The sequence below is a fragment of the Xyrauchen texanus genome, chromosome 40, assembly GCF_025860055.1.
Source record: "Xyrauchen texanus isolate HMW12.3.18 chromosome 40, RBS_HiC_50CHRs, whole genome shotgun sequence".
NCBI lineage: Eukaryota > Metazoa > Chordata > Actinopteri > Cypriniformes > Catostomidae > Xyrauchen > Xyrauchen texanus.
The window spans coordinates 7,743,351-7,759,345 of NC_068315.1; the positions used below are offsets into that span (position 1 = coordinate 7,743,351).

Genomic DNA, 15,995 nt, shown 5'->3' on the forward strand with positions numbered 1-15,995 from the left:
TATTTCAAAGGTGCATATGTTAGCTATATATATTTGCACCATCTAGCAGTTTTGCACAAACCTATAATCTTTTTGTATAAAACGCACACACACAAGCACATCCTTTTTTGCTCTCGGAGATCATAGAGGCTATACAACTTTTATGTGAATTACATACTCTTCCTCTATGACCTTTAAGGTTCTTTGAGATGTACAAATAGACCTCCTTGATTAAATTACGACCCCAAACCCTTCACCTACATGAGAGGCTATGGAGTAATTATAATGACAGTGACGTTAACCTGACCAAACTGTGGTCAGTCAGTGAGTCTCTTTTGCATCAGCCGAGGAATTCCAGAAGATTTTTCCACCTAATTTTGCAGAGTGGTTAACCTTTCCTTACAAACAACTAACAAAATATTTTTGAAACAAGAGCCCCTGAGGCAATTTCCAATATTTTCCTGTTTACACAACATGCATCCAGATCCTGAAGGGCAATCTAAGGGTTGATGTTGAAAATGTTTAACCTTCAAGAGCAATAAATTATCATTTAGTTTTTGAAGTGCTAACATGTATAGTGTATACCTACAAAAAGATCCACCCTCTCGAGACCCACAGTTTAGATTTTTTTTAACTCATTAAGGTGTTAGTGCATGCAGTTTTTATTTTTAAATAAAGACTAGGTTAAAATTAAGACTATATGAGTGTAAGAGACTGTACTTTAGGTGCTGTGACTTTTTTGACCATTTAAAAATTACAAATATTGCTAGACTCTCAATTCACATGTGACCACGTTTAATAATAAATAAAACCACATGCGTAAGAATTAAAAGATAATTAGCAAATACTTTTTAAAATCATATGGAATATAACATGCCCTGTATTTGTCAATTAGCATTTTTCAACTAAGTATTTGTCAATTACTCTTTTATAACATTTAATTATCATTAAATCATACATTAATGTCATCATATTGGACACTTCCCCAAACATTTTGCATCACAGACAAGCCCAGGATGTTCACTTTAAAATACACCAGGACGTAAAACAGTGGCATGTATGATCTTTGAGGTATTAACAAAAAACATGTCCAGTCGAGTGAATAAAACTGAATTACTGAGTATTGGGAGCTTTTCCTCAGAAAGTGAATTCTCCAGCCCTCCACCTTGTGGTTGGATTCAGTGCTGTCCAAGCATAGCCTCAAATTAGGCTGAAAGGTAAACAGAGGATGGACAGCTCACGCACCACATTTTGCCTTTAAATAGACTGTATTATTTATAGACTTGAACAAGAAAGTAACTAAAATAAGCCCTGTGAAACAGCTTCACAAATAAAATTTGAGCACGGCTCATTACTTATAATAAGTAAGCAGTGGGTGACACGCAGCAGCCGGGAAGGGCATAGGCCTTTACTACTGGGTTTTCACTGGACCACTTATAAAGAGAAGGGGGAGCATTTCTCTGATTGAACAATAAATTATCATTCATTTATTTCACAATGGACTTGTGTAAGTGATTTACAACAATTCAATGCACATCCGATATATATGTTGAAGACTAACAAAGTTTCTGGGTTGTGATATTATATAGATGCATATTTATATATTTGTTTTTCTTTTGTTTTTGTTTTTTTGGAATGACCAGATAGATCTGAAAAAGTCCATGCATAGAAAAAGTAAAATCCATACCAAAAGGTTGTTTGTTTTTTACAATGACAAAATCTAGACTAAAGACCACAATATAGTTGTTAATTTATATAAAATAATAGCCACAGTTAATAGCCATGTATGTAACTAAATATTCAATATTTGCAGAAGGTGGGACCATATCAAAGTTTAAAAGTATAGTTCACCAAAAAATGCAAACGCAAAAGAAGTTAGGCAGAATGCAAACCTCAGTCACCATTCACTTTCATTGCATCTTATTTCCGTAAAATGAAAGTGTATGGTGACTGGTGACTGAGGCTAACATTCTGTTTAACATCTTTTGTGTTCTAAATATGCAAAAACGTCATACAGGTTTGGAACAATATGAAGGTGAGTAAATGATAACGGAATTACAATTTTTGGGTGAAGTCCCCGTAAATATCAGTCAGTCAACAAAATACTTAAAACTAAAATTACACACATAATAAGCACATTTCTGAAGATTTATACAGCATTTTTTTTTCTTTTGTGAAAACAAAATCACTTCATAAGATATTTCAGGTATGAATATTAGAAGAATAAGTACATTTGGCTTCAAATAAACATGTTAATGTCACATATAGTCTACCCTGTGAACCCAATGCTTTGTTTGTTACGTTATAAAGTACGTTATAAGCACGTACCAAACTACAAATCCTACATTCAATTGTGAATTGCCCATTTATTTTGTCGTCTGTGCAATATTCTTGAAAACTAGACACATTTGTCACAGTTTAATCTCTCTCACCTGAGCTTCTCTTTTCACTTGCTCTCTAGCCTGAGAACATCGCTTTATCCGCGCGTGAAATTCTCCCTCTCGTGATTGGTCAGTTTCAAGAGAGTGGGCGTGTCTTACCGGTATTTGTTATTTAAACGGCTTTGAAGCCTAGTGGACACAGCACATGAGTTACCGCAGGCAGCATATTAGGAGAAATGTGAAGTTTTCTGTTCTTATCTTTGAATATTTCAAGACCATACGTGGAGAGAACAACATCAATGAGAAGGCATTGTGGATAGTAAAACATATCGTGGGATATACATAGGAGAACCGTTTCTTCATTTACAAATGACTTGGTAAGGTCGCACATTACTGACATTTAATTAATACAATGTATGCATTAATGCATGATTTTATGTAACAGTTAATAAACACTGAATGCTTGGCTATATTAAGTTTTTGTTTATTAACACAGGTTTTTGTGTTAGTTTTGACGAAGTTTTTTTTATTCATTTAGAAAGCTAAAGGCAAGGCAAGACTTGAATGTGGCAGCTGTTGAATGAAGAGCTGATCATTACAGTTTAGTACTGGCCTTTAGAAACACATGACAGTTCAGTGAGAAATGTCATCAATACTGTATTGTTTCTTCTGAAGTTAAAGATCTGTTCAAACATACACAATAATTGACACAACATCTTGGGTATCTCCAAATTGTATAAGAAGTAAGACTGGAAGTAGGAATGTCTTTCTCTCTCTCTCTCTCTCTCTCTCTCTCTCTCTCTCTCTCTCTCTCTCTCTCTCTTGCACCTGTTGGCTCCATATGCCCCAGGATTGTAACATTTGGGTTTATTGTTGCAGTGCACATATTTTTGCATATAACACAAAATGTTCATTCTTGTCTATTGTTGTGTTTAATAGTCTGCTTTACTAAACTCACTGTTACCAAGTGTGTACTATTGTCTGTTTGGCGCACAGCTGCGCTCAGCAGTTGTCAGGCGTCAGTAGCCTGACAGATGCACAGTATGTCTATTCTGCCTTTTAAACACCCACCGAATTTCAATTGACAGCTAAATTGAGGATTAAATGGGTTGTCAAGACTATGCACACCACATAATGTTAACAAGAATAATAAGGCAAGAGGATTTTCCCTAAAATATGTAAGCAAGCAGAGATATTTTAGGACTATTAACTCCGTAGATCACCAAAAAGAATGTAGACTTTTGTAAAAATTTGCATTGGTCCTAACTGTTTCACACCATCAAAATAAACATCTCTCCTGGATATAAACACTGTCAAATTATTTCATGTAAGAAATAATGCAATCTATCAACCTGCTCCTGATCTGAATGTCAGAGAGACCACATGTGAAAACAGTCTTTAGGAAAAGACAAATATGTTGAATTAAATCTGAACAAGCCAGAGACCAAAAGAAATAAACGGCTTGATTTTGTTCTAGATGGCAGAATTCGTATTGCTAAATAAGGAGAAAATTAAACCTAGTAATTTTTTATATACCTAAATTTCTCAAACTCTCTAAACTACTTTTTGTCATTCACTTTTTCTCTTGCTCTCTCTCTCTTTTCAGCTTCTGATTTGTTTGTATCTAGTGATTATGATAAAAAATAACCTTTCTTTTCATTATGGTTGCTAGGAACATTGAAGGCAGAATGGGAGCTTTAATGAGTTGTGTTTTAGCCCTCCCCAAAGAATTGACACAGGGCTGTCAATATACTGCTGAGAGAGAAGATGAGGTCCCAAAGGACGAGCTCTCAAGTCAACAAGCCTTGTATCAGTCCCTACTATGCACCCTCCAGAAAACCAGTCTTAGCTTGTTGTTATTACCTTTTGCTGGCATTAAAGCAATAGATCAGTTTGTTATGTGCTTTGGGACATTTCTGACTTAGGTCTGGCAAACGATTGCGTTTGATAAAAATATCAGGTTTCTTTTCATGTTTGAGACTCAAACTTAAGTTAAGTGATTTCTAAAGATCTGCATGGAACAGGCACAGCACTATTTACATGCAACAACAAAAAAATAGATTGCAAATAACAATTTCAGTTGGTTCAAACCTGGAATGTTTGTGAGGACATCTCTGCAAGACTCATTAAAAGTATTTTAATGTTCAGTAGATTCACTAGAATATTTTAAAGAAGCTACAGGTGTTAAAGATTTCAGGACTCAAGGGACATACATGACTGAGCAAAACGTTTTTCCATCTACCCAAACTCTGATTAGCGCAGTATAAGAAAACGGGTATTATTAATTGTCCTGTGGGAAATAACACTATACAGTATAAGAGAGAGCTCTCATGGACCGACTGGTTGGCATGCCATTAACAAGGGATGGTGGGCACTGTCTGGTAAAATGCCAATATGTAAAAATATATATATATATATATATATATATATATATATATATATATATATATATATATTTCTGTATAAAGACAAATTGACAATTGCTTCCTGTGGAAGCTTAAAAATGGTTCAGTGATTGAAATTATAATATGGCATAAGGACATATGATGTAATTGTACATTTCCACAAGATCCAATGGAGTTACTGGAAAGTCAAATGATAAATTATCTTGACATGACCATACAGCCAACAAAAATAATTGATGATCAAACAAGCATACTTCACAATTTACTCTGTGGACTTACTTTATGGTTTTGGGTTAAGTTCTGTTATTTTATTCATTTTGAGTGAAGCCTTGTTGGCATACATTACTGTTATGTTTTTCTAAATCTGAAAGGAATGGTCAGGGTGCTCTTAAATTTCAAAGTATGAGTTTTTGATTAATCACATACCATTCATCAATGTTAGTATTATTACATGTGATACTAAATTCAAAGGGAAATGTTAACATTGTGATTTAATCAGTGTTCAAATTTATCAGTTCAAGCTGAGATTTGAGAATGGGTGAGAATTATGTGCCTCACGTTTGCTCTCAGAGACACGTGAGCTGGTTGAACCAAAAATTCAATTTTAGTGATTGGGTTAATTTAGAAAGACTTTCGAGTCAAACTGAGGCTGAGAGAAGAGATCTTAAAAGGTGATGTGTGCAATTTCTTTTTTCCATTTTTAAACGCTTTCTCCTATTCCATATTAACATGCAAAGACAACTACAGTAAAAGTAAGCCGTTCTTAGATTGATCATCCCGTGAAAATTTTAAACACTGGCTCTGTGGCATTATCAAAATATTGCTCAATTTGTTTGAGCGTCTTGACCTGCCCAACACAGCAACATCGGCGTGACTTTCTGTTGGTCGTCCAATGGAATTCTGTTGATTTATGTGGTGCAGAAATTCTGTACTTCTATTCTATAACTCCAGAGGGTTAACACTTGATTAAACTGCAGTGACTGTAGTGTAGTGATTTTGTATTTCTAAGGTTTTTGTCAACTAACGCTAACCATTATATCTTGTCTCTTGTTCCTGATAGGAAGTTTGATTGATGAAACCACCAGAGCAGATGAGAAATAAGTGACCACACCATCTCTGGGCCTTCAGACCTTTTTTCAATCGAAAGGTCCAACTGGAGCAACGAGACGCCACCTGCGTCCAGCTCTGAAAAACCCCACTATTTCCTGCTTGTGTTGGTCCCCGTGAGTGTTTCAAAACTGTTTCTCCAACGCTTTTTCCAGAAACTAAGACTGTTTTCCAAAGCAGAAACAGCACAGACCTCCCAGCCTGAGGTGATGGGAAGTGTGCGGGCCAACCGCTACAGCATTGTGTCATCAGAGGAGGACGGCATGAAGTTGGCCACTGCTGCAGTGCCAAATGGGTATGGTAACGGGAAGACCAAGGTGCACACCCGTCACCAGACCCAGAGCAGGTTCGTCAAGAAAGACGGACACTGCAATGTGCAGTTCATCAACGTCAGTGAGAAGAGTCAACGATACCTGGCCGATATCTTCACCACGTGCGTGGACATTCGCTGGCGATGGATGTTTCTCATCTTCTGCTTGGCCTTCCTGCTGTCGTGGCTGTTTTTTGGATGTATCTTCTGGCTGGTTGCCATATTCCATGGAGACCTGGAAAATGCAAGTCCGAAGTGCGTTTCGAATGTAGGCACCTTCACGGCTGCGTTTCTCTTCTCCATTGAGACGCAAACCACTATCGGCTATGGCTATCGCTATGTTACGGACGAGTGTCCCATCGCTGTGTTCATGGTGGTATTTCAGAGCATTGTAGGCTGCATCATTGACGCCTTCATCATCGGTGCTGTGATGGCAAAGATGGCAAAGCCCAAGAAGAGGAATGAGACGTTGGTCTTCAGCCACAACGCTACAGTGGCCATGAGGGACAATAAGCTATGCCTCATGTGGAGGGTGGGCAACTTGCGCAAAAGCCATCTAGTAGAGGCCCACGTTCGGGCTCAACTTCTTCGATCTCGCACCACAGCTGAGGGCGAGTTTATCCCTCTAGACCAGATGGACATTGACGTGGGCTTTGACAGTGGCATTGATCGCATCTTCCTGGTGTCACCTATTACAATCGTTCATGAGATAGATGAGGTCAGTCCTTTCTATGACATGAGCAAGCAAGAAATGGAAAACTCTGATTTTGAAATCGTAGTGATCCTGGAAGGTATGGTGGAGGCCACTGCCATGACCACCCAGTGCCGTAGCTCCTACGTGGCCAGTGAGATCCTGTGGGGTCACCGCTTTGATCCTGTACTTTTTGAGGAGAAAAATTATTACAAAGTAGACTACTCTCGCTTTCACAAGACCTATGAAGTGCCAAGCACTCCCCTGTGCAGTGCGAGGGACCTTGCTGAGAAAAAATATATCCTATCCAACTCAAATTCTTTTTGTTATGAGAACGAGGTGGCCCTTTCAAACAAAGAGGACAAAGAGGAAGGGAACGGGGATAGCATGGGGCCTGTAGGAACAAACACCGACACTAGCTCAGACTCAGACCACAGCCAAGCCACCTTAGAACCACGGCCACTGAGGCGGGAATCTGAAATATGACTGTGCAGAAAATGTGGCAAGGTTTAACAGACACCTCTTCAAACAGGCACATTGAGCTGAACTGAGCCCTTTGGTGAGGCAGACTCAAGCTAACGGTACAGTTGCGAGGAGGAATCGACAGAGAAACTGTACAAGAGTGTTCTAATGAAAATGCATGGTTAAAAACAGCATAGAGGCACTGCACGGCTAATGAAGAATGCACATCATGGGGAAGAGTGGGTTACCCAATTAGGCTACCTTTTAGACTGTTGCTTCTATACAACATGAAGTGGAGAGGATGTAACTGGTAGGCAAAACTTGAAAATGTGCAGGCATGCAGCCCTGTGCATTTGGCTGAATGTGATGTCAGAATGAATTTGAGCTTAGACACATATTTTAAATCATTTTCAGCCATTCACGCATGCTGCTACAAAAGGTGATTTGATGTCTGCATTGAAAATTAATATGTACCCAGTTCTGTTCATTTCAATTGGACAATTTGAATAGTTGAAAACGGAAAAAATACATTAATGCTCTATATTTACAATATATAGAAAATAACATTAGAAGGTAAATTTAAAGAAATACCACTCCACCTTCAGCACAGAAGGACTACAAATGAGAAATGCACAGTTAGACAATGTCTTAAGTATAAAAGGACATTAAAGTCCTGATTCTACTGTGTAGTTAATTATCCCATCGTTCCCTTTACTCCTTTCTATATAAGTCAGCTGAGCCTGCAGTTTATTTCAGGTTATCCTAAGGCAGGCTTTCTGAGGAGGAACGCACAGGAACATGCCTGTTTATTGTGATAAATCGGACAGGGTCTTTAAATCAGTATCAGAGTGAGGCATCACAGTCATCGTGTCTGCAGGGATGAAAAGAGTGAACATGTTAATGAATGTCTTTCTACAAGTGCTGCTAAGTTGAATATTATAGAGTTTTAGATGAAACCAAAGAGTATTCAAAACAATTTTTTTTTCTCAGACATAATACAACAGGAGTCAAAACATGGAGTAAAAATAATATTTGTAAATTAAAAGAATTGTTTTGTTTGCTTACGCACATGATGGTTTATTTTATCAGATATTTTCTTATTCAAATCCAAATGTGTATTGTACAATAACAGAATAACAAAGCCCATAGGAAATAAGACTGCTACAGGTTAGCCGGCCTTATTTACAAACAGTAAAACCCTTGTTTTTTTCCCATAACTTCAGTGTTACTACAGTTTAGTGCTACATAAGTGTTTGGGTTGAAAGTACTGCTAGGAAACCTTTAGATTTAAGGTTCTGTTTGCATGGATTACAAGTAGTTTCATTTACAAACTGTGTGAGTGTACCAGGGTCGAAAGGTTTGGGTTTATGTACTTTTTGTTTTATTTAAAAGAAGGACAGAAAGCAGCCCACTCTCCCTTCCGACTTTAAACCTGTCTAATCATTCATTATTTCTTAATCAACTCTAACCTCTTGTCTTACCTGGTAAACTGCAATACAACCCAAATGACTAATTTGGCATGTGTACCAAGGACTGGGTATGTAGGACTTTGTAATTAGACTGAGATCGTGGTACTGTGATCCAAAGACAATCAGAACACAGAATCTGAGCTCAGAACCGCACTTGCACACAAAATGTGCACTTGAGATGTCACATCACACTTGATTGCTTTGTCAATCTTAATTGCAATGTTTTCAGCCTTGTTTTTTTTTTTTTTTATACCTAAAGTAATGCAAAACGACCATTAGAGCATGTTCTCCGGAAAGCTCTATAAAAGGAGACAATAAATGTAGGGTATTTAAAAAATACAAATAAATACTGCACATTATACGGCTGTGTTACACATACAAAAGAGGATAAATTGCTAATACTGTTTCATCTATCTATCTATCTATCTATCTTTTTTTTTTTTTTTTTGACATCTATTTTGCAAGAGACACTTGATGAACAGCCACATTTTCAGTTAGCCTGATGTGTACTGGCAACTGTTGGCTAATGGGGAGGAAGTGCTCTTTATAATTACTGATGGTCTATAGGCAGCATTTCATTCTCTGTGTTGTAAATATCCTCATACTTTTTGCAGTCATTTTGTATCAGTCTTCCCTATTGTACTGAATAAAGAAAAACAATGGAATGTACAGATTTTTATATTATGATTAATCTTATTGTTGTTCTTATTATAATTATTATAATTATTATTGTGATTATTATTGCACATGCTATTTTATTTCATTTTTCAATAAAAAAAGATTGAATGGTCAAAACTTTTGTTCCTTGGATTCATATCTCTTTAAATAGATATTGGAAAAGCATTGGAAATGTTATCCAAAACACTTTAAATGTTGATATATGGGTAGCTGACATGCTATCCTCAATCTAAAACTATTTCAAACAGCATTTTGCAAATTCTTTAAGATTCATTATGCATGAAATTTTAATGGTGTTACAAATGAGAGACAACATGGAATATTTGTACATTTCAGCGTGGTCTTATGACATTTACGTGAATATAGCAACATTTTTGCAAAACTGAAATTACATACATCATTACACGTTTGGCTGTAGTTTTCAAGTGAAATATCCAGCGCAGGGTGACAAAACTGAGCGCAATGAGGCTGTGATCAGCCATGGTTTATAAGCTGAATTTTAGATGTATGTTGTTATAAGTAAAACGTACCTCTCTTACCTAAAACCTAACCAATAGTATCCAGAAAGATAAATGAGAGTTTAACAAAACAGAAATTCTTACCCTTAACCAACATCTAACCCTAACGAATAGTTTTTAAAAAAAAAGTACATTTACTGAAAGAACAAAGTTATTTCATGCTGCTTCTATGCCACTTTCTCTTTAATGCATTTTTTTGTTGGTAGAATCAACAGTCCAATGCTTTATCAAGTGAGCTACCAATCATAGGAATAAGTGTGTATATGTAGGTGGGTCCAAGTACAAGTGTTAAAATGTCCCATTATTGAAATCGTGTGTTAAAGTAACAGTGTTTTTATGTCATAACATAGAGGGGGTGAATAATAGAGTAAAAAATTATAAATGTGTGACAATAAATAAAACCCACAGTTGTTGTAGTGCCTCTAGTGTGAATTTAAACTAAGAAAACGGCTCGTAAATGTCAGTCTGCAAAAATGCATAGAGTGACGTTCATTTTATGAGACCAGGCTGCTATAGTTACAACCGCAGGACCATTTAAAACGAATTGTTTATGGCCAAAAGGTTATTAAAATGGTCCAAATTGACCAATCACAGCATCTAAAATATATACTTTGAAATTCATTAAAATTTTGATGTTGATAAAAAAGTTGAACAAGTAATGCGTTAACTTCCCAAAGCTTTCACATTGTAACTGTTACAGACAGCTATAATAAAGTTGTCATAATATTCTTTGAAGACATCTTCATCTCTTGACCTAGAAAAATGCATATTCTTTCAATTATATTGTATTTCTCTCTCAAAGAGTCCTTTGTACTTTTTATGGTTTCAGGAGATACTATGCTATTATTCAACAAAAAAAGTCGTCAGAGGTCAGTTGTATCACAAGGCAGGCCATCGCCACATGTTCAAGAACTTGCCTAAAACTTATGTTGTCATAAGTCATGTTGCTGTGAGATATAAATTAGAAGCATCATTTACACACAGAAAGTCTCCGTAACATTCCTTTTCACTTAAAGCATCTCTTTGGCACCTCAGCTCTTCATCTTAATGACCCATAGCAAGTATACAACCTTAAGAAATAAAATAAATTTAGCTCACCGTCGAGTGAAAAGGGAATGAATATGAAGAAAAAAAACTGCAGTGTGACTTTCAATGAACTGCTGGAAAGGACATCTGGAGCTTTTAACACTTCAAAAAACGATTAACCTGAAAGTGGCATGTCTTTTTGTAAGTGCTACTAATATACACTAACTTAAAAGCACCTGGTTCACACCTCACACACTGGAGCTCCTTATTACCCACCAACATTGTGTCAAGATGAGAAATTCCAGTTTGTGAAGGAAAGGAAATGAGTACTTTGATATTCCCTAATAGGGATGACTGTCGTGCTTTGCACAGATTTGTGTTTGAGAAAAATGATGGAGAAACTTGATTCAGATCAGTGCCATGGAAATATTTCTATACACAAGAGGGTTAGATTGACACTAATGTCAATTGAGGTAGCCTGGATTTCTGGAGCAATGGAAAAGGAAGGAACTAAGTATGCATGTGTGTGCGTCACCTCATCTGCTCTGTCCGTTAACGGTAATTAGCAAATCTTCTGATGTACTGTAGATATTAATAGGAGCACCATGAAGGATGAAAAGCAGAAAGCAAACAGAAGCACATTATTATATTGTTATTATTATTATTATATACAATTGTTTTATACTTGACCATAACATACTTTTTGTACAAAATGGCTTTTGGATTGCATTAGCAGAGAAGGTGATTTACATAATACAGCGCATTAAGATGTTGAAAATTCCTCGCGCTTGGACTTAAAGCATGGCATAGTACATTGCATAAGATTTCTTCAATATTTCAACATTTATTATTGAGGATCAGTATATTATGCATGTACATCTTTTAAAGATGCATTTCTTTTGGGAGTAATGATGTAATTATATACTAAAATATTTAAAGCACACATTAAAATAAAAAAAGGAACAGGTGGATTTATTAATTTGAATATTGCAGAATAAATATGGAAAGATGAAAGATAAATACTGAGGGGTCCAAAAGTAAAATCAAGAAGAAATCTTTAAAATTCTTCTCTAGGCCACTAATCAAATGTAAGCAGATTTGTGACATTATTTTATCTCCTTTGTACAAAAGGTCAGATTTCTGAATTGAAAAACAACAAAATGCTCCATGCTGGAATAACATAGATCTTTAGGTTTTGCACAAACTTGTGGAGTCTTTGTTAGCTCGAGTCCATGCCATCATTAAAGCAAAAAAGGGGTCATACCAGAAACTAAGGATTTATGACATTTATGTTAATGCTTCAATTTAATGTTTCACTCAAATTGTTGTGTTGAAACTTTAATTTGTAATGAAAAAACAAAAAATAGAAAATTTCATTTTCACAAGTAGACGCATACTTTTAGATTGTAATGTGTAAACAAGCCTGGATATTTAAAATAAAAGATTACATAAATTACAGCAATTCACACCAGAAATGAATTAAATTGTGGTATCTGAATAAAATTAAAAATTAAGAAGCTTATGTTAAAGTGAGAGCAGACTAAATCTCTTACAAATGTCCACTGCACTGAGGGGAGCCTCTGGATTATGTGGGACAGGCTGTCACACTGGTGGGAAAATACGGAATAGGGTGTCACCCTTTTCCGGTCACACCATTTAATATTCCATTTATTTATTGAATTATTCATTTAACACGGTGAGCAGGAAAGGCGCATTGAGTCTGTGCTTCCTGTCTGAAAGGCTCACATTGTTGGGCAAGTTGCAGAGTAACAGTGCTTAGTAGGTGAATTTATGTTCCCGTGATTCTATAACTCCACCCGGGATCTTTAGATTTCTCATGTGCATCAAGCATGCTGCAACAAAGTAAAGACTAAAAGGTTCTTATAAATCCACAGTCAGTGCAGCTCTGGTGTATGTACAGGTTAAGCTCTTCTTCTCATCTTAAACATTCTAAATACTTCATATTCAGTATAACATACATCAAATAACTCATGTATTTTTCATATGAATCGTTTTTACTAATCAGAAGTTCATAAACGGCCATATCATCCTTTTTTGTTTTTCCCTGAGGTCTACTTTGGAACATTGGTAAAGTTTTTTGCAACCCTCTCTTGAGTCGTAAATTAAACAAGCCAAATTTTCCTACTGTGCTACTTCTATGTAAATACCTTCTTTGCATGGGAAAAGAGATAGCATGCTTTGCTATCTGTCTCGAGCTTTAGGTTTGCTGTCAAGTACAATATGGCTTTTAACTCTCCCATCCTTCAATAAAAGTCTGCATTACATTGGGACAGGATCATAAAACAATCCATTCTGAAATGTGAAACACAAACTGTTAAGATCAGAATAAAACAATTGGGACCATGGTTGAAGAAATAGCCTTCAATCGCTTGTTTCTAATGTCGGAATTCTTCAGAAGAATTTCCAGAATGGCAGGTGCTACTCACAGCCAAGAACAACACCAGCACAATATTTGGCAGATTTTACCACATATTACGGTCATTGGTTTGCTCTTTTGGTGTTTAGGAAGAATAGGCTCTGTCTTACTTCATCCTTTTTATTTCACTGTTACTATAAGCAGGCCAAGTTTCTGAACATGGAACAGGCATTGTTGATATGTAAACTATTCTATTATATTAATCTTTATGATGTCAGAAAGTTGGAAGAATTTCTTTAAAAATGTGATTCTTCATAATATGACACATATTATACTTTTGTTTATCCTTTATGAAAATGTTCATCCTTTTTACTGTGGTATTTAAAAGTTCTCAAGCATTGTGTTAATTAAGTGTGGTTTCACATATAGTACGTTTTAAGTGAACCAACCCCAGCTTGGTTAAAGTGAACCAGAAAGGGAACCAGACGCAAATGACCTTGGTGCTTTTGGTGTTCACAATATAAGTAAACTTAAAAGAGGACCGAGTTTCTTTTTTGGTCCTCTTCACATTAATGTGGTCTCAGACTTGATATTTAACTTGAAATCATATAATAAAATGGGGCTATATGATTGCATGTTTCATTAAAATTATTGCACAGGGATAGAATTACATAAAAAGTGATATTTTATATGTTATATCATTTATGAAACCCAGACAACACCGCTAATTATATTACATTATGCAATAGTATTAATGTATACTGTATTTATGTCCTAAATACTGTACGTTATGTTAAGGCTCTCCGCTAAAAACTTTAAGCCCTTATTTCTAATGAATTATTTTCTAACATCCCAAGAGTAATGGAGCAAGCGAGCATCTCCTCCTGCATGTCATTTACATTGTGTGTATGAGCCAAGAACATTTGCCATTGTGCAAATAATATTATAGTGAAAATATAAATATCCTCACTTGTACTTTCATGGGAGTTTGGCGTGAACCTCCGTAGATGGTAGGCCCATCAGAGCACTTTAAAGCAGTTCACCTTAACGTGCTGCTCTGGTCTGAATGCGGCCAGACCATTAATTTTAGGTGCTCGAATAATACAACAAGAATGGAATATGAGACACAAAAACATGTCATAGAAATCATGGAATAGAAATAATCCCTTAAAAATCCCATTTGTGGACAGTAAATTGTGACTGGAATATGAAGTATGTAATGCAGCTGTGTATGGTAAGCCATGAGGTACTTACTGTATGTCATAAAATGGCAAGCGGACTGGTACCTCTTCGCTATCACATCGCGCAAATAAATCGAACCACAAAAGGACCCACAAATGAACTGTACTTAGACCACCTCCTGAAGTGGTCTGTGCATGGTTCGTTTTTGGGTCCTTTTAGGGGGGTCTTAGACCACTTGGGTTGTTCACATATACACGTTATACCGCTCTGAGAGTGCTTGGAGTGCTCAAAAGGTGTAAAAACACCCTAAGTAATCTAACCAATAACACAATTGTGTCCATGAAAAGGTTAATGATTCTGAGGTCTGGTGTATCTAGAAGAGGATCTGCATGTATTAGTCTATAAACAGGTGATTTCTTTTAAACTTTCTGCCCAGCTGTGATCTGAAAGGAGGGTAAACAATGCTGAACTCCGAGGCCCCGGTCCAGGCAGCAGAACAATCTGTGTACTAAACTATCACCGGAAAAAACCTTCTAACAAGACACCGTCTGGGAAACTGCTCTATCAGACACACTGAGCTCTGTCGTAAGCCTGTGATCCTCACGCTGTGTTGTTGAGCAAGCTATTCCAGTTTCCAACGATCTCCTGCTCACCAACATCCTATAGAAAGACTTGAAAATCTGTTATGCTCAAAACATGTAGTTTCAGTATGTAGTTTCACAACAGCTAATTTTATGAAGTATGCAGGACATGGATGCAAATACTCTGCAGATCAACCTGCTATCAGTAGGTTTTTAGGTAATGATTGTGGAAACTTATAGAAATTATGTTTAAAATTGGAGAGACGTGCTCACAGTTCATGATATCTGTCAGTGAGATGATTTGCACACATCAATAACTCAACTTTCGAAGCAAAAGCCCCAATATAGGACAAAAAATATTGTCACACTGTGAGGTCAGGACAGATCAGGAAAGATAGTTATGCAAACAGAGGGGAAGAAATAAAGAAGAAAAATAGAACAGAAATGTATATATATATATACTGGTGGCCAAAGGTTTGGAATAATGTACAGATTTTGCTCTTATGGAATGAAAGTGGCAAAATGTTCAGAACTTCTTAAACTATTTCAAAGAGTTCTCATCAAAAGATCCTCCACGTGCAGCAATGACAGCTTTACAGATCCTTAGCATTTTAGTTAAGAGTTTGTCCACACTTCCTGTAGCACTTGCCATAGATGTGGCTGTTTTGTCGGACATAGGTAGAACAATTTATACTGTTTAAAGCAATATAAAATGCAGTTTTGAAACATCAAGCTGGATTTTTCCCTGCTTTCTCAAGCAGGCTTTAGTGGCAAAGTAAGATGCATTTTTGAAGCAGAGCCAAATTCTTAACTTTTTTCTTTTTTTATG

At 36.4% G+C, this 15,995-nt stretch overlaps 1 protein-coding gene across 1 annotated transcript; it reads left to right on the forward strand.

The window, feature by feature from the left end:
• The first annotated feature begins 6,081 nt into the window (after window positions 1-6,081).
• LOC127633255 (inward rectifier potassium channel 2-like) lies at window positions 6,082-9,590 on the forward strand. Its single transcript, XM_052112205.1, has one exon. The coding sequence runs from the start codon at window positions 6,082-6,084 to the stop codon at window positions 7,357-7,359; it is 1,278 nt and encodes a 425-aa protein (XP_051968165.1). The 3' UTR covers window positions 7,360-9,590.
• Window positions 9,591-15,995: the final 6,405 nt, after the last annotated feature.

Excerpts from the sequence above, each read along its gene's own strand:
- LOC127633255 (XM_052112205.1), top strand. The coding sequence starts at position 6,082 with ATGGGAAGTGTGCGGGCCAACCGCTACAGCATTGTGTCATCAGAGGAG.